This window comes from Serinus canaria, chromosome 2 (genome assembly GCF_022539315.1).
Source record: "Serinus canaria isolate serCan28SL12 chromosome 2, serCan2020, whole genome shotgun sequence".
Lineage (NCBI taxonomy): Eukaryota > Metazoa > Chordata > Aves > Passeriformes > Fringillidae > Serinus > Serinus canaria.
Genome location: NC_066315.1, coordinates 29,844,311 through 29,863,711, shown reverse-complemented (window position 1 = coordinate 29,863,711; position 19,401 = coordinate 29,844,311). Strand labels below are relative to the sequence as shown.

Genomic DNA, 19,401 nt, shown 5'->3' with positions numbered 1-19,401 from the left:
ATGAAGAAAATTGGATCTAATAAAAAAACCCCCAGACTTTATTTTAAAATTCAGTGGAGAAGCCAAGTGTTGATGACTTTTCAATATCCTTGATTGTAGAGGACAAGGGACATATATGAAGAACTATAAGTTTATCTGATATCAACCACATTTCACAATGTTTGTGTGGCTCAAGCCTTGGATACCCCCAGCTGCCCACAGCACAAACGAGAGCCATGTCACAAACCCAGTCCCAAAATCCATTCTATTCATAGTGCAGACAGGCCACTGTGGACAGGAAATCAAGCTATCAAGATCCCCTATATAGTCCAAGAAACCATTTTATAGTTTACTTAAAATAGAAAACCTCGGCAAAAGCAGACTATTGCAAGTAAACAATGTTTTTGAAGAGATTTCCCCCTCTGTGGAGCAGCAGACCAGGCGGCTCCACACTTAAAGTCACGCAAAGGGCATTTATCTGAACTCCCAATCAATAGGGTCCATGGCAATTGTTGTGATAGCAAACAGTACATTTGTGACTTGGCAGCTCATCTGAAAGGTGCCGATTTACTTCTATGGATTTCAGTCAAGATTTAACAAAAGGCAGTCTCTAGGGGCTGGATTGAGTATATTGTGCCACTTAATTTCCTCAACTGCATTCAAAGGCAAATTTGGCCAGCATACTCAAAACAATTTTTTTAAAAAAACTCTTTATTTATGCAGAATTATTGTAGATAGAAAATGTAAAGTAAGTGAAGGATATCGTATCTCTTGCTGCAACAAAGTAATATTATATAAATGTAATATCTAATTAAATGACTGATCTTTAAATGCTGTGAACCACTCCAATTTAATGTGTAGATATTATTTAATCTACTCTCATAAACAATTGTTATCTCTATAAAAACTCCTTATAAGTTTAGTAAATTTTACGTGAATAAAGAATGAGATAAAAAAACAGTAATAACCTGCAATTAAATAGCATGGCCAATGCAAGAAATCTCGAGTGGTTACACAGAATCCTTGGGTTTGGTGAACTTGCAGTGATTCCATGGGAGCAGAATGCCGCAGTGGCAGGTGCTTGTGTCCTCTGCTGACCTGTTCTGCAGGGCATTTCACCTCAGCTGCTTGACACAAAATATCTGCAAGCTGCAGAGCATCTAACTTTGTCTCAAATGTTAAAATTGGTTATTCTGGTCCATTTCATACAGAGCTACCTACACTTTCTGTACCTGAAATTCAATCACATTTTGAGCTGGCCCTGGTACACAGTTCATCTGGAACCAAGATTGTTACTGAGATAGCAATATGCATTACTTAAGCCAAAAATTCTGTAAAATGCATATATTTGGATATGCCAATAAGTGGGAGATGAGTTCTGATGGAGGTTTTTGCAAAATGCAATTCAAAAAAAACTGTCTGAAAACACATACTGAAATTTCTCAGTGAGTTTATTATTCTGGAGAATTGAAGATGATATTTGTGCCTCTAAAAATACTCTCAATGCTTCTAATAAAGACAGAATTACAAAATTGTTCATTATTGTTGAGAATTAAGTTTTAAAAATTTCTAAAAGGTCATAATTTTTCTTGCACTTTTTTTTTAATGAACTTGTTTGGGCTGTAATGGATTTTGTATTTAAAATAAGAATTTGAAATAATTTAAATAATTTTAAAGGAAATTTAGCTTGCTTTTAAGAAAGACACATTTATGTGTTTGATCTCTGCTTCCACTCTATATTGAATTGGGAAGACAGTTTCTATGTTGGAAATTAAAGGCAATTTTCTGTTTGTTAAGAAGCAAGCAAGAACAACTGATGAACAAACAAAAGCAATTACAAACAATAGGGTGTTTATTCATATCACCTTGGAAAAAGAAAAAAAAGTAGGGAGATAATAAAAGGAAAACATTCATCATCAGTTACCATTTATTCACCTGCGTAATGCAAAACACTTCTGGGCATAAGTGGAAGGGAAGAACTTTGCCAATATTTACAACTTACTGCTTCCCACTATCTTCTGGAAAATTCCCAATTTCATCACACTCATGACTTGTTACATAACCTGAGAAAACTCTATCTACACAGTCATTCTCATAAATTTTTTCACATATATAAAATATTTACAAAACAAATTCATTTAAGAAATTTGGTTAATTTACTTCCCAAGAGGGGCAGAATTTTCAATAATAACTATATCACCCACTTAATTTTCATACTGGAAAAGAGTTCCCTCATATACCTTCCAGTCAGAAGTCATAAACCCCCCACTATATTTCAGATTAAATAGGTGCCTCCAATATAAACCATATATTTCAGCTTTTTTGGTTCTTTTCTGTTTAAAAGAAAGCTGTTCACTGGCAGTAACTCCACAACTGTTCTTTGTCCTACTTTATTAAGGCTAGAAAATGAAATAAATGTCCTGGGTTTTTTAGTTGGTTGGAAAACAATTCTCAATTAGCATCAATTTAAAATAATTGTTTTTTGGGATTCTTAGAACCTGTTTTCATTTCTAGTCTTTGAACACTGAAATTCATTTTGTTTGAAGGGAACAGCTGGCTCTGACTGAATGATTTGCCACTTTTGATAGATACATCAGTGTGAAACCTGTGTAGTAGACAGACTAACAACATATTTCAAATGGAGCTGCAGGTCTCCATAAAATCTATTCTGTGAAACCAGTTAGAACATAGTAATATCTATATTTGTAATTTCTTGCATTTAATCTGGACTTGGTGGTATATAATCATCCATATGCTTTGACACTCTAGGATATTAAAACAGGCTTGACAATTTTAAAAAAACCCCACAATTTTAAAATGACTATTTTCCATTAGTTCATATAAAAGTTATTCAAAGTATTTAAAATTTGTCCTGAATCTACACTATGTATGTAGTGTCTTGCTTTCTCACTTCTTGAGAAGGCAAGACATCTCAGCAAGCCTGAGATCTTTGAAGTTAAACATTGTTTCTTCCAGACAATTAGTTACCAAATTTACAGTAAATCAGTAACTTATCTGACCCTTATAAAAACTGTTCCTTTATATTAACATCTTTATTAACAACAGATGCAAAGAGATGGGAACCCCTCCCCCCAATAAAATACTTAGAAACACTGAAGAGGAGCCCATATTCTAACATCCACTCTGAAGTCCCTACTACCAAAAAAAAATCCAAGAGCTGTTTAATATTACCCTAAAGAAAATGAGAAAAGAATTTCACAATAAGAAAACTTTTTCTATCTCATCACTGAGCACCTAGTATCCTAAATACAGGAGTTTGGCTTTTTAAAATTTTAATCTTTGTAAAATATGTCTATTGCAAAACATACTTGCAAGAGGAGTTCTCCTTCCAGGATCTGCATCCCTTCTCCACATTTTCCTGTTCTAGAGGTTTCCTGAATGCCATTTCTTTCTGGTCTGGTAGAGCTAGATGATTTCAATGCAACTAGAACAAAGAAAAGAAAAAAAAAGTGAGCTACTTTTGAAAGGCTCAATAGAAATTTAGGTAATGATCTGCTACTTTGTGTAAGAAAAAAATGGATTTAAATATATGCATTTTATATACTATAAATACAATCTAATGAAAGATTTTTGTTTCCATGTCAAACTTCTTCCTTACTTTGAGAGCGAACCCCCAATTTTTTACTTTTTTCTTTTCTATATATAATACTTTCACCTCAAAGTCATTATTATTGCAATCAACCCAAGTCTCATTATTTTATACCATTTTCGTTCTTCTCCTTCTCCTTACTATGACTCACTTCTAGATTGCCCCTCTTGTGACAAAAAAAGGACATTTTTGTTTTCATAGGCCATCCTCCTATGACAGTAGCAGCTCTGTGTTAAGGTAGGAAAACACTCACACTTATTCTTATCCCAGCTAATTACAGACATCAAACTATGGTTCATCAGACAGGTAAAGCCTGCTCTAGATCTAAGGCTCCCTTCAGGGAAAGATAGGAAAGAAACCCTAAATGAACCCTAAATGCATGGTACATAGTAAAAAAATCCCAACCAAACAAAGAAAGGTATTTCAAACAAAAAGATGTGTGTATTTTCTGTCATTGTTAAATTTTAACCTTTTAAACAACTAGGCACTCTTTCCAACTTCAGATAAAATACTACAACAATGAATCATCATTATTCAGATCACAAATATATCTAATTGAAAGAAAAAATTACCCAGTGACTAAGAAATGAAGAATCAGATCATTTTGCTATCAAGTTCTCAAAAGACATTCCCATCTCTGCATCCTTCTAATTAACAGGATGCTTTCCAAAAAAAACTACATATTCAAAGATCATCCATAACTCAGAATTTACCTACTTCTCACAGCTCCAAAAAAGAGGGGGAAAAGAAAGAAATCTTCAAATCTGAAATTAGTCTGAGTAGGTCTGTAGTGTCTAAACAGCTTAAAATTACTTGAGCAATTGTACTTTAAAACTTTACCATAAAATTAAAGGCCACACCTTCCAGTCAAAAAATTTCTATGATGCAAAGCAAAGCAAAATTTATAATAGAAAAAAACCTACAAAACCAACTGCACTTCTGCAAAATACAAGTTTCTCACAATTATGGGATATTCAGCCTAAATTTCAAATGATTTTTCAATCTGCTTAAAACCTTCATTTTTCCACTGCTTAGAACTTTATTCAAGAATCCTGAAGAATTTCTGTTCACTCACTTCTAAATTACATTAAACTATATTTACACTATATATATTAACTGAAAGATAAATTATGCCTTTCCCATTTTTTAAGCTATCATGATAGCTAAGAACTTTCAAGTGAGACAGTTTTCATTAAAATATACCTCAAAGGCACCACAGAGGAAAATGTGTTTTAAAGAGACATTAACTGATAAATGAGAGCAGAGTGTATCTTAAGGTTTGCTTTGAACTTAAAACCCTAATGCTGTTCTTCCTACAAGGTAGTCAAAATGTCCTGCAACAGGGAGGTACAGCCACAGCAAATTCATGTGAATACAATATGTAGCCAATTTTTTTTCTAGATTTATTTCAAAAGGATATATAGAATATTAACTAAACATCCCTGAAGCCAACAGGCAATAGGAGAAAATGCTTTAAAATGGCTGTTGTATGATTACTGAAAAAGTCCATATTCAGCTGTGAAAGCTGCAAGCAAAGATGCCTAATCACCCTTGCCATTCTGCAAAATACTACGTGCCATTAAATACAAGTGGGTTTTTTCTTTTATAATGTCTGATAGGGTTCAATACTGTCTGAGAGATAAAATCTATCAGGGCTCCTGAGCTCAAACGTAGCCAATGCATTGGTGGCTATATTCCTCCTAACTTTCAAGGTGCAGAAGAAATAAGTGTGAAGTTAAACATTTTCCTGAATTGGAATCTACACCTTTTGCAGAAATCAGAATGTGGATGGAATCAAGCTGTTTACAACTAAGGCACATGGAAAACTGCCAACAATTGGGATTAGTAAAAATGGAAGATACAGGGGAAATTAGAGCTGTATGTCCATAGTTTAGTATGCAACTCACAAAAAAAATGAAACTAATCCAAATTTTCCCTTTTCTGACAGATAAATCACAGGCCTGTCAATGCCTGCTACAAGGCACCTAAGTCCCTGGCACTGAAGAATCCCAGATACCAGGATGCACACTTGTCATATGTGCCTCTTCTACGCTGTCAAATTGAAGGCTACCAGGAACAAGGAACCTTACAGCATGGGAGGACCACCTTGTTAAGCAGCAGTTCTGAACAGACTTAGCCACACAATCAGGTGGCCTCAGAAACACCAGCTAGAGATAATGGAAAGGAAAACTAAATCTTAAAAATCATAACTCATCCAAAAGTAATATTACAGTCAACATCACTCAGCTTAAAATCAGCCATGTGTGTTCTGCTAGTTCTCACTGTCTTACTCATGACATCAGACAAAATAATCTCAGTATTTCATTACTTTATAGTCTTTGAATATTTGAATTAAATAGAATTCATTGTGGGCTATCCTCTCTTTATTTTCCTACACAGGAAATTAAAACATGAATAGCCCACAGAGTAAAGAAAAATTTGTACACATACTCTAGATTATATTCACCATCAATTTACCTCTCAGAATTTCCCATTAATAATTTTAAAGCATCAAAAATATAGCAAATTTGCTTATACTTGTAGAAAAACCCAAAACCAAATGAGAAAACAAACAAAAACCCCCAAACCAAAAAATATCAGTTACACAACTTGAGCAGGAGGGTTGGATTGTAGGCACCTGCTTTCCAAGTAGGTTAATGATTGCCATTTAATCCTATGTCCAGCAATAAGTATTTCCATTGCCTAGACTTCCCTGATTTGAAGTACAAGTTGAATCTCAAAGAGCACTAGATAGTGACATTTAATAGATTTTTCTAGACAAATATATATATATATATATATATATATATATATATACATACATATATTCTGATACATTTGTTTTGTGATTGTGAAATGCTTTAGAACCCAAGCCAGCAAATGTAAAAGACAGTTGCTTTTACCTTACATCTACAAGGATACTCAATAGTTATCCTCAATAGTTACATCAGTATTTACCAGCTTCTGATCTCTGACCTTAACCATTACATTCACCTGATAAGAGACTTATAGGGAGATGCAGTGAACTTTATTAGACTAACAGTATGGAGTGGGGAAAGATGTTTGACATACAATTACTTCAGGTCTGAAGCAGAATTCTAGCAATTGAGTTCTAACTACTGCCAAAAGCCATCTTTCATTTTAAAACCATATAGGTATTCATTAAAAAACTATTTATGTAAGGACAACAGGTACTAGGTGATCTTCCTTCTTTACAAGGACCAACAGTCAGTATAAGAAACTGCATGACTTATAAGCAGCTTGCTGAATCAACTAATAAGTCATGATAGATTAACTTCATTAATTATCTGTTAAGAAGTTCAGAAAGTAATCTAATATGAGGAAAATTATTGAAAAAATAAGTCTATCTACTGTCTCATTTAATCGCTATGCTGTCCTTCAAGAGAGACTCTAGTCCAAGATGAAAAATGTCTTTTTCACCTTCAAACACCTGATCTTTAGGGTTCATACTTGGTAGGTATGCTCCCCTCAAGCTCCAACCCACAACCAGCATCCTCTTCCTTCCAGGCTGTCACTCCTGCTCTCAGAAAGAACCCTTGTCATGATTTCCTCACTTGACAGGCTGCTGCTCTGAAGCCCCAGCTCCACTGTTTCACCCACTTCAGCTTTCAAACTCAATGACCAGGCAGCCATCTGTAGTTTACAGAGCACCTTCAACAGGAATCCTGTAAATATTGATTCCATAATTTCTTACCAGAAGTTACAACAGCAGAGAATTACAAAATTGTCACAGAGCAAATGCAAATAGTCTGTAAATGATGTACTTGAGAGGCTCCTACTTGTGCTAATTGTTGCAAAGTTAATAAAGTAAGTGGCGATGCAGAGAATTCATTATAAGGCATATATGGTAGCAATTATCTAATAATTATTAAGTTTCTGACAGGCATTCATACAGAAGGCTGATTCCACACATACATACTTGAACTGTTGAATTTACTATTACTTAAAGAATACAATTTAGATAGTTAGTTACTTAAAGGATTCAAAAACTGTTCCACTTCCTCCACTCATAAAATAAGTGACAACCTACAGCACTTACACAAATTTTCAAAAGAAACATCAATAACAACAAAATCTAATAAAAATACCTTTAACCTCAATGTGACTAATATTTTATGTAATAATCAGTTGTCTGACCATAGAACAATATAGTAGCATCCATCCAACATGGTGGATATGAGGTTACTGTCAATACTCAACTCAGCCAAACCAAGTTTATTATACTGTTTTTCTCAAATCTAGAAACTACTAAATTGGGAAAAAAGTATGTTTTTTTCAAGTCATCAAAAAGAACAAACTAAATGAGAAAAATAAAAGAAAGGTCTTTTTTCTGTTTTGAGTAAATAAGAAAGCTTTTCTGACACAAATGCACATTTGTTGGTGCTCAGTTGTCAAGTCTGGAGAGATTTTCTCCACTGAAACCTGAGCATTCACACACCAAATGTCTCTTATTTGATTATCAAAGGAGTGAAAAAATGTATGACTAAGCTTTCCATCTCAAAATTCATCTAATCCAGCCACATGTTATTAGAGTGCTGAATAAAACCATTTCAGAAACTGCTGGCTGAAAAGCTTTAGGGAAACCATACCAAAGTACAATGTGTTTAGAACCTTTTCCTACCTTTTCTTCCCCAAAGAAAAAGCATAGCAAATTGTTTTGGAGGAGATGGGCTAGCTCACTACTGAGAGGTATAGAGAACAGAATAATAAGATGCCAAATTTTAAAACGACCTTTTAAAATCATATTTGGATTCAACAAATTTCTTTGAATCAGACTTGAGATAATTTTTACTTTTAGGTAAATGATCTGTTCAAGGCTAAACCTGCATTGAAGCAACACTTGTCTAATATTGCAAGTATATCACTAGCACATCAGTCATGCAGTCCTGGAATTTAATCTTAAAGAGCTTCCCAGAACTGCTTTAAATCAAATTTTGGCACAGTTTCCAAGATCCGGCCAAACAGGTCAAAGTTTGCAGTCAAAGCCAATTGAGACAGTTTCATAACCTTTTCAGCAGATTTATAAATTCTCCTTGTCTGTTCTAGATTACTCTACCAAAACAACAGTTCTCTTCAGGGGGGTGGTCTTGCTCCAGCAACAAATGCTAAGCTTCAACACGAAGGTCACCAGCTAACACAAGACAAGGAGGGCACTACTGAGAAAACAGTAGTTTAATATTAAACTCTTGCCTAAATCATTAATATAAGCTAAACTGCTTATACCTGTGAAAGATCCATTTTAAGTGGGAGAAAATATTATATATCCACACCCATGTATCTACCTGCAACCTTATTTATTTCCATTACTTAAGATTGTATAAAACATTTTGCACCTGCCATCTCTGACACTGTCAAGGCAAAAATGTTTATGAAAGTTAAGTAACACAAGGAAAAAAATGCAACTAATTATTTTCTAGAAAGAGAAAATAAGTAAAATTCAGAATTTTCATAACTAGTTCTAAAGTCATAGTTAGGTTACATGAGGCAAGATTGACTTCTTTGTAGGCTGCATTTACAAGCAAAACACATTACATGTAGGGGAGAAAAAGTTTTCACTGTGTTTTGCATCCTTAAATTTTCAATTTCCTACCTTTTCATTTACGATTCTGAATAATTGTCAAGATAGATTTAGAGTGGATCTTCTTCCTTACATGTCTTAAGATATAATAATTAAAGAGCAGTCTTCCTGGTAAAGGTATTATAAATTACAAGTCAGCTTCTAAATTACAGTAAACTGTGGATGGATGGAGCAATGTATAACAACTCGTGTTCTCCATTATTACTGATACTCCAAGATGTAATAAAAACATTAACAAAAATGTAAAAAAAATACATAACTTTTCTGATGTACAGAGCAACATCAGAAGATTTCAGAGCAATATCAGATGAAAACACCTTACAAAAGTAGTCATGGAAGTTGAATTACCAGATTTTGTAAATATAAGCAAAATTAAGATGAAATTGTACATTTGATGGTGACTAGTAACAAAGGATACATTTTTCCCCCCTTAAGCATTAATGAATGCACCTAATTATGACAGTACTGGAACTGCTTTCAAATAATACATTTTAAATCAGAAAAATTACCAATAAAACATACCTAGGAGCTGCCTTTACTTTCCATAAAAAAGCCAACTATAGGTTAAAAATGAGTAACAACCAACCTTCAGCCTTAGAAGCCATGGTACATTAATTCATAAAAATATTTTCAGCTAATATGAAAACATATAAATATGTCTACATATTTAGGAAAAGCTACTGAAAGAACCAATAAGCCACAGAAGACAACTATTCTTGATTTGGCCTCAAAGAAATGATTCGTGGTTCAAGAGACAGAAAATGCCATGAAGCAGCTATCAGAAGAGGATAAATCATACCACCATGAATACTTTCAAAGAAATGTTAGTAGGTTATGGTTGGTGAAAGAAGAAAAAAGAGACTCAGGTGAAGTAAAACTTTTATCAGAGAAAGTTTTAACTGAAAAATTATTTCCACTACTTCCAAAAGGAGAACAGAATGTGGCCAAGTGGTCAGGTTCTGGGCATTTCCTGGGCTTTTGAGAGTCAGTAACTTAACTGCTGTACAGATACAGATTGCTTAATTATGTTAAAAATCTCTAGAAATCCAATATTTCCAGGTGTGCAGATTCTGTTACTGCAACCAGAGCCCAGCAGTGCCACAGACCTGCACTGGATGCACTACAAGCTCTGTGCATGTGCACCCCTCCATTTCCAGTCATCCAGTACTTCCTTTCTAGCCCAAATTCAAACCAAATAAAATTCATACTCGTCAGCTGTACAATCAGACACAGCAGAGAGCACAAGTCTACCCATCTGTGACAATGTTCAAGTATAAAATGAATTTTCCTTAAGGGAGGAAGAAATGCAGGTCATGCCCAAAAATGCTTTGGCTAAGAACCGGAAATTTTCATCTCCAAAGGAGATGATTCCAACAATTCAAAGCACCTTAATACAAAATTTTTCAATAGAAATTGTTAGGAACCTATAGTGGCTGTCACCAGAGCCCCTACTACAATATAGCCGTACGTATTTGCTAGACTATGGGGAAATATTTTGGCATATTCAAGATAAAGAAATTTCAATATTGAGGTTCTATTAAAAATCCTACTTGACCATTTCAGAGACCATGGATAAAAAAAGACCTAGAAACCAAAAATAAACCAGTAAATATTTTGTCAGCATTGGATTGAAATTACTCAAGGTACAGCTCCAGAACTTCCCAAGGGCCCTGCTGTACTTACACTTCAGACATGTCTTCATACATATTTTACACTCAACAAGAGAAAAGTGCAGAAGTGGTACACTTTACTTGAATTGCTGCAGGAGTCTAAAATAGTCTCTTCATTGCAATCAATATATAACAAATATACATGAGGAATAAAAGCAGCACACAACATTTTTCTCAATACCAAGTACCGCGATTTTTGAACGTGTGATATTTCAGACTGACCTAACAAAACCCATCTAAATTTAAAATGACCTTGTGTTTCCCCTACTATACAAAAAAGGCCCAAAATAAAAAATATTGTTTTTCATTTATCTGTGATCAAATAATACCCTTAAATAATTTAGCATGAAAGCTATTTTTGGCATAAGGAAGTCTGTTTCTTGCCCTTTCAAAATTGACATGTCTGGAGTTCAGATCAGTTCTACTTGGTTTCCAGGTCTATGGCAAGGATACATTTCCAATGCTCAGAGTTATAAATCATAAAACTGACAAAAACTTGGCAGGAGTGTCACCTTTTTTACTACCTAAACTTCAATCAAATTTCATTGGCCAAGACTCAAAGGGAGCCACAAATTTGCCAGAAATTACATTTCTGAATCACAAGATTATTTATAAGATACTACATAAGTACACTCATTTGTTCTACTGGGGGAAAAAAAGAAATTATATTTTCTCTAAATCTAATTTTGCTGCTTAGTAAAATTTACCAACACTAAAAACAAACAAAAACAGAAAAAACCTTCCAAAAAGTTTATAAATCCTACAGCTTTTGTGGATAAACCACCATATCCTAGAAATACTGTAGCATAATATTTTAATTCCCCTTACTTTATTATATATTATACTTGAACATATTATTTGAATATGTATTTTCTAAAGAACAAGATTTTAATTTAAATTTGCAATTTTTTTCATTTAAATAATTAATAAACTACATATATATAAAAAAAATACCAGGCCATATCAGCTACTTTTCAAAATATCTTGTAGTTACAAAAGGTGAACCAGTAACTTGGTAACTTCTCTGCTGTTTTACAAGTTCTGGGTTTAGTGGACCACAATTTAAATCCTAAAACTCATTTTTAATAAAACAAGGAGATATATTTTAACTGTTGATTGTACTGAGAAGTTATTGTTCTGCTAAATGCATGACTACATGCATAAATTCTAAACAGGAGGAAGAAAACCATAAACTTTTCCTTTCTAACACCTGAAACATGTGAAAACCTGTATGAAACATCTCTATCTCTTCCTGGCATTATTTTTATACCACCAAAAAGCCTCTTAGAAGAAATGACCTCTAACCTCAGTCTTCTGTGGAAAGCTGAATAGGTAACAGCAGGTAACCAGGACAGGAATTAGACCTTATCTAATGAGTTAATGATGGGCTAAATGTGTAGCAGCTTCCTGAGCCAGAATTTGGACAAGATGCTGGGTCTCCACTGTCATTTTGGAGAAATCCAAAACCTCATATTAATATCCTAAAAGAATGATGCTTTAACTGCAACAGCCTGCAAAAGTGGCAGCTGTCTTTCTCCATGGCTTCAGTCATGGCAGCACTTGATGACAGCAGAAGTCTACATCCAAAAATGAGGAAGGCAATAAATAATGCAGAGTCTTTGGCTTGGGTATATTCTTCACACACTACCAGCCACTATTATATGTTTCAAGCAAATACAGGATTATAATATACAGCATATACATTGGGCAGGCTGGGTGGTAGGCAGGCAAGAAACAAAAGACTGAGAGGCTGCAGACAATGAGGAAGTTATGAAAAATATGCCTAAAAGTTGAGAGGAGGAATGGTTTTGTGGTTCTGACATCATCTTCCTGTGCGTTGTGGTGGAAATCATACAGGCTCTGTACACTTTATTTCCTTAACCATGAAACCAGAACAGGAGCACTTCAGCTCCACCAGCACTGCAAGGATAAAGGCAGTAAAGATTGGAAGTTCAGATTCTCTAACTGGGAGAGATTTCAGTGCTCCATGTGAAAATCACATAGATTACACAAAGCTTAAATCTTATAATTGTACAGTATTTCAATATCATCTTTCCTGACAATTTTGGTTTGCTATGTTGAACTATTGTCTATTAAAGAGTTAAAGACATGAATGGTCATAGTCTCCATATAACTAACAAGGTAACATTTTCAATGGCTTCCTATATAGAAAGAACAAAAAGGGAAAAAAGGTCAGACTGGATTTTTTCCCAGACACTTTTATTGAAGACTGTGCTTAGGAGGTCGCACAGGACAGAGGTCTGTATTTCTGATCTAGCAGAAATACAGAAATAGCAACAGCCAGCATTATATAACTTATGTTGCTAAGGGTTAGGCTGTGACGCAAAGAAAAGCTATATTTTATTCATTACAACCCCAAAGAGGAGGGAAATAGAAAGGCAAGGAATGCTGCAAAGAAGGGGAACTGGAGCACACAGACAAACTCTGGTAGAAGAGGACTTGGGTAACAGGAACCTCTGCCTCTGTCATCTGCTCTGCCCCACAGGGATGCATTTCACAGAGGGCCTGTTCTAGTCTGTCCATAAGTAATCTTGATAGAGGCAGTCTGATAAAACCACAGAAAAACCATGGTGCAAGTTTGTAAAGTTCATTTCAATAATTCTAGCCTTACAGGATTTTATATAATAAATATTTTAAATATTTAAATTTTAAATATTAAAACACACCCTAGAGACAACAGTTATTAACAAAAACTTACTACTGGAACAACTTATTTATTCATCTTTCAGAAACAACTGCTCAGTTGAGTCAGATGTGCATGAAGAGTAAACCTAAAGCAAAGCAATATTTTCATTTATATGTTACCAGGTATGTCTACAAGTTCTCATAGACAGAACCTTTTCTTCAATATCATAAAGCAATTCTAACATATTATATGGTTTTAAGATTCTAAATGAATATACAAAATTTTACTTATTGTTTTAAAAAAAACACTCTAGCAAAGGTTCTATTCCCAAAAATCCTAAATACAGAAATGACTTGTCCCTTTCATTGCATAAGCTTTAGCAAACGGAAAGGTACACAAAATTTTCTTAATATTTTTAATGCTTGCATTCTGCTTTTAATAAACTGCTTTAGAAATCAAGGCAGATACTTAAATGCTATTCATTAAACATCACCACTTAATTTTACCCAGAGATACACATAAACACAGAAAGCTCCTGCCTTGATGAGATTGCCCTGGAGGGCAACCACACACACAAACAGAGATGAGTGATAGTATGGTATCAAGATTTCAGTTTCTTGTTGCTTGTTCAGTTTCTTCTTCAGTTTCATACTTTAGAAGAACTATGTGGCTTGTGTGGACTGGCAGAATTTTTTTAGTTGGGGAGGAGAGGGGTTGGGGGTGTTGAGGGTTTGGGGGTTTCTGTTTGTTTTCAGCTTGTGTTGTAGAGAAATTTTAATTGTTTTGCAACTGCGTAGAAATACAAAGACTGTTCTGAGAATCTGATAGCAAAAGGGACCTCTCTCTGGAGCTGTGACACAACCTGGCCATGGAGCTCAGAGATACCCATGGAGTGTAGTTGCAGTATCCTGCATCTATGAAGTCGACAATTCTATAGCAAATTTAAAAGGAATTTCCATCTGCTTCCACATAACTTAGTTCTACAGCTTTACAGTAAACATGAGACTTTGCTAGATGCTCAGAAAGAATGGCTCCTTTCACTGACTCTTCATTTCACATGCATTCCTTTCTTGTTTGGGAATTCCATAAATTCTTATTTCTAAAGAAAATACAACATTGGAAAGGCTGTACATAACTAATTACCATTTCCTCACAAAATGCTTTTTGAAGTACGTTCAACTTTCACTGCACCTGAAATGCCACTAAAAAGGTACGTTGGAAGATGTCTTTAAGGGGACAAAGCAACATTTGCAGACAATAACTGTTGTTACACTGCATCACCACAGCAAATATTTAGTTAAATCTCAATAATACTTACTTTTTCCCCTCCTTTTTTTTTTTGCTTTCCTCTTTCTCCCCTCACTGACATTCTAGTAAGGCTTACTTTGCTTATTTTACTAGAAATCCTCTAAACACCAGTGACAATTTTACCATGTCCAGCTTATGTCCTCCTGTGATAACACTGCCCATTAAATTCAACAGTTCTTCTCCCTTTTTGGTACTACCCTACTTGGTACATTCACAGACAGCAATCATAACCCCTAGCCTGCATTCTGCCATGCTGAACATGACAAACACACTTATCTCCTCTAATATGTACTCTCTAGGGCCTCTTTGCTCCCGTTCCTGTGGTATTTGTAAAACCCTAACTTGATTTGACAAACTGAATGACAATCTCTCAGATGTTCTGGAGAATCTCAATTGTTTTAAACTCTTTGATAAATGAAGTAACCCTGTTCTATGGGAATGTACCCTTCAATACTACCTCCAAGACTGCTTCAAGAGAATCTACCAAAATCTTCAGAAGGGAGAAATAAAAGACGGCCAAGCCCAGCTTAATAAAAAGTCTTCCACATCACTTGTTTTAGTCCCACCAGAAAAGCTGGGACTTTGAGAACAACTACAAGTTTACAAAAATACTTATCAGTATTTATTAACTGCAGCTACTGAAGTGAAAAACATTCTCAACATTTTAGCTTAGACAGTTATTGTCTGGCTCCCAGACTTCTGAAAACAGTCATAAAACAGGAAACATTATTTTAACATGGACAATTGCAGTAGAGATGGATATGGCTACAGGCCAGAGTACTGTACAACTCCAGAAGGACAGATCCATATAAAGGGCCTGATACACCAAATTTGGGGTTCTATACCCAGCATACTATTTAGAAATCTCCCAGTTTAAATACCATATGTACTTCAGTTTCCTAAGTTCCGCTGTAAGCCTCACTATGCATAGCTGCTGTACCTCCCTCTGGATGGGTAAGAATGGCTTGGCACCCACATCACCCTGACTCTAAACATGGTGCAGAAACTGGATTTCCTCTGACTCTTCCCCCATATGGCTTAAATCCAGGCTCTTCTGGCAGCTGGTAGCCCCTGATTCTTTTACAGGTCTGAAGAATATTGCATATCTCTTTTTTCAGTATCAGGATATAAACCCAGGTTTTATTCACTCCTCGGCTACACATGGTTCCCACCCCTTCTTTTTCCACTGCAGAAGAGGTCTGAAAGCTGGGGGTACAGGTAATACCTACTCTTCCTGTTGAAAAATATCTACCATACAGAAAAGAAAAAAAAAAAGTTTCTCAAGTCTGAAATACCAAATCAGAAAGCATATTCCATCTGGGACACCGAGAAAAAAAGACAGGATTATCTCTAACCCAGTCCCCATTGAAAAGGGACCATTCTGTTTTGGGATGAGTGTTCATGGGAAATGCATCATCTAGTCCAGAAAATTCCATTTTCAAAAGACTTTAGATCTAGTATGGTAATAAAGAAAAATCAGAAGTCAAGTAAATAAGAGCATACTGACTTAATCTTGACAGAACATTTTGTGTGTTGTAAAAAGTGCTTTTTATAGGTAAGGCTACAACATCATTAAGTCTATCTGCCCACGGAGTGGACACTGCAATGGAGAATTGGCAATCACTGATATTGGCCTCCACACAGAAAAGAGAAACAGAAACAAGCTTAAAGCCAAAATTTGATTGCAGTTTTATTTATAATGAAAGGAATAATGTGCACATATTTTCTTGTGAACACCTGCATGATATTAAATTTGTTTTTACAGTTACACAGATTGTTCATGTTCTTACCAAGATAAATGTACTTTGCTTCAAAATTTCAGTTATAAGTTTGTGCCATGCCTTTATCAAGCATATTCAGACTCATATTAGAGTAAGCACACATCAACTCATATTTTAATGGTGCCATCTGTCATATTTTTTTGTATTCTACTGCCAAAGCAGCAAAAGATCAAATGAAGTAAAACCTAAACATGAGGTTTCATTTACCCTGCCACAAGAAATAATTTTCAAGGTGTCAAAGACAGATCTGTTTGATAATTATGTATTTTCTGCTAAAATGTTCCATATGCTTAGAATATTTGGGATTTAGCCAAGAAAAAAAGAAAAATCACTTCTCGTAGTTGAGCAGCTCCTCCCCAAAATACACAACTTATCCTTATGCAGCTGATCTTAGGTAAAAAGATTTACAATAACAATTTATTTCACTATGTTCATCAGAAAAAAACACAACACAAAGTTACAGAAATACATGCATTTAGCTTAACAATTTAAAATGTAAGCTAAAATAGTGCAAAAATACTTTGAAACACTCTAGTGACCATTTCACTCAATTGATTCCATCTGCTCTACTAAGCTATTTGAATTATTAATAACAACACTTACAAATATGTGCCTTTGACAGCTGTCATTAAAGACAAGATATATTTTTATATAAAATAATCCAGTTGCAACTATTCACCATATTTGTTTAATCTTTAAATAGAAACTAAATTCTTCTTCCACATTTATTTCAGTTCTAAAATGAATGCATAATAAAAGCTTTGATAAACCAGAATGAGAATCTATTATTAGTTTTAATGTGTTAGTGAGGGAACTGCATATAGGACAGATGAAAAGATGACACGGAACTCTCTGCAGGATTCAGATGGTGACTGTTACTGAGACAAACCCCACTTCCTTCCTGCATCCCAGCCCTTTGTGCAGGAGGATGCTGAACTCACCAAGAGTGTTTTAATTTGAGTTTATAAATTATGGCATAGTCTGATAATAATTTTTTTTTAAATAGACCGCTGCTATGAATTGCTTTGTAGCAGTAAGTCCAGACTGATTCCAGGCACAACTTCATACTAATTTCCCTGACCTTAGAGTACCAAGGAAAAAAGAGCAATATGAGAATTTTTGGCAAAAGCTGTACACATCCCCCTCACTGCCTTGGACATCACCATTTTTGTAACACTACTGCAAATCCTAATTTAAGGATTTCATTTTGCCATTACATTTAATACGTAAATTTATAAAAGTACTTTCAATTTCTAAGCAGTTTTCATCTCTGTTGGAGAAGACCTTGCATACAAACACATTCTGGATATAATTTATGAACTCTGCAGCTCAGTTTCAGATATCTGCCTTCCAAATGAATACAAATTTGAGCAATCCTCATTCTTGTAGCAAAACACAAGTAATAAAATAGCAAGCAATGCAATGGCTTGAAGAATAGAAGACTTTGATTTAGAAAAGTGAGACAGCCCTCAAACACTTTCCCCCAGCTTGCCTTCCAACCCAAGAGAAGACAGGGTTCACTCTACAGCTTGCACAGTTTTAGCAGGGAGCATATTTGCCTTTGAGTTAGGACAGCTCACGGCATACAGTGCTCAGGTAGAACAAACCCAGTGATTCCTCTTCCACACAGTGAGCAGTAAATCACCACAGCTCATCATTCACCATCACCAGCTTCAGCCAGGGCTGCTGAGCTCAACAGCTAATAAGCCCAGAGCCCAAATACAGTTTAGCAGAACCCATATGATAACACATATAGCTCAGCCTCACCATTTTATAAGCCTCCTTTGCATACATCAAATATTTTCAAATGTGATGGCCAATTATTAAATGTCACTGAATCCAACATTTAACAGAGTGGAAAACTATCAACTAGTATCTTTTCACTGCAATTTTTAATATTCCATGAGCAGTTCTTAACTCTCTCTGAGCCAAACATTCAACTAAACAACAAGGCTGTGCAAAACTACTGGAAAAAATTATAGTTTATGTTATTTTACCAGTTTAGGAAAAGTAAAATAAGTCTGTACTGTTCCAGCTCTGTGGTACATATGTATAAGCTACTCAGCAAAATAAAATTCACCCTGCTAAAAGCATAACTGGTTTCTCAGGTATGCTTAAACTGAAAAAACTCAAGTGCAAAAGGAAATTAAAAAGGCATATTACTGGTGATGACTATACTAATGTACAAGCAGAGGAATGTACTGACCTGTACAAAGTTAAAAAAACAGGTTGGATAGACATGGTTTGTTTTCACAAAGGATATACACAGCTTCTGAGATTTAAGTGATCTTGTTCAGTCTCAAAAAAAACCAGACACAAAATTGCCAGGCATTCCTCCTTCAGGACAGCTTGGCTTTGCAGGGAAGATAAAAAGTTATTATGTGTATGAGCTTTCCTATTCTATTTCTAGCTCTAGCAACAAAATTAGTTATTAAAAAAGTAATAGCTTATGTAACAGATTTATTTTCCTGCTCTTCATGAAGGCTGTGAAAACCATTGATATTCATCTCTCTCCTCAAGCATAACTGGGATAATATAGGGGTGAATTAAAAATAAACTCTACGTAACTCAGTGATGTATTTCTCATGAAAGGAACTATGGGTGTTTAGTCTAGTTAGGACTGTAGTAATTTACACTTTTTTGCTTTTATGTACCAAATGGCATTTCCATCCTTAGATCCTAGTGCCAACAAAAATCTACTACTTCATTCCAAACATTTAATAGTATTACACTTTGCACACATAAATATATAGCTGCCAGCCTTGCAGAATAAATTCAAGTAATACTTTACATTCAATCTGGAATCA

The 19,401-nt window shown here is 34.9% G+C and overlaps 1 protein-coding gene across 1 annotated transcript in view; it reads right to left on the bottom strand.

Moving 5' to 3' along the window:
* The window catches only part of AHR (aryl hydrocarbon receptor), a 61,711-nt gene that overhangs the window by 20,087 nt on the left and 22,223 nt on the right, over window positions 1–19,401 (bottom strand). The window contains exon 3 of the mRNA XM_030231432.2: window positions 3,309–3,424. Within this exon, the coding sequence (XP_030087292.2) occupies window positions 3,309–3,424 (116 nt within the window). The remainder of the gene's footprint in view (window positions 1–3,308; window positions 3,425–19,401) is intronic.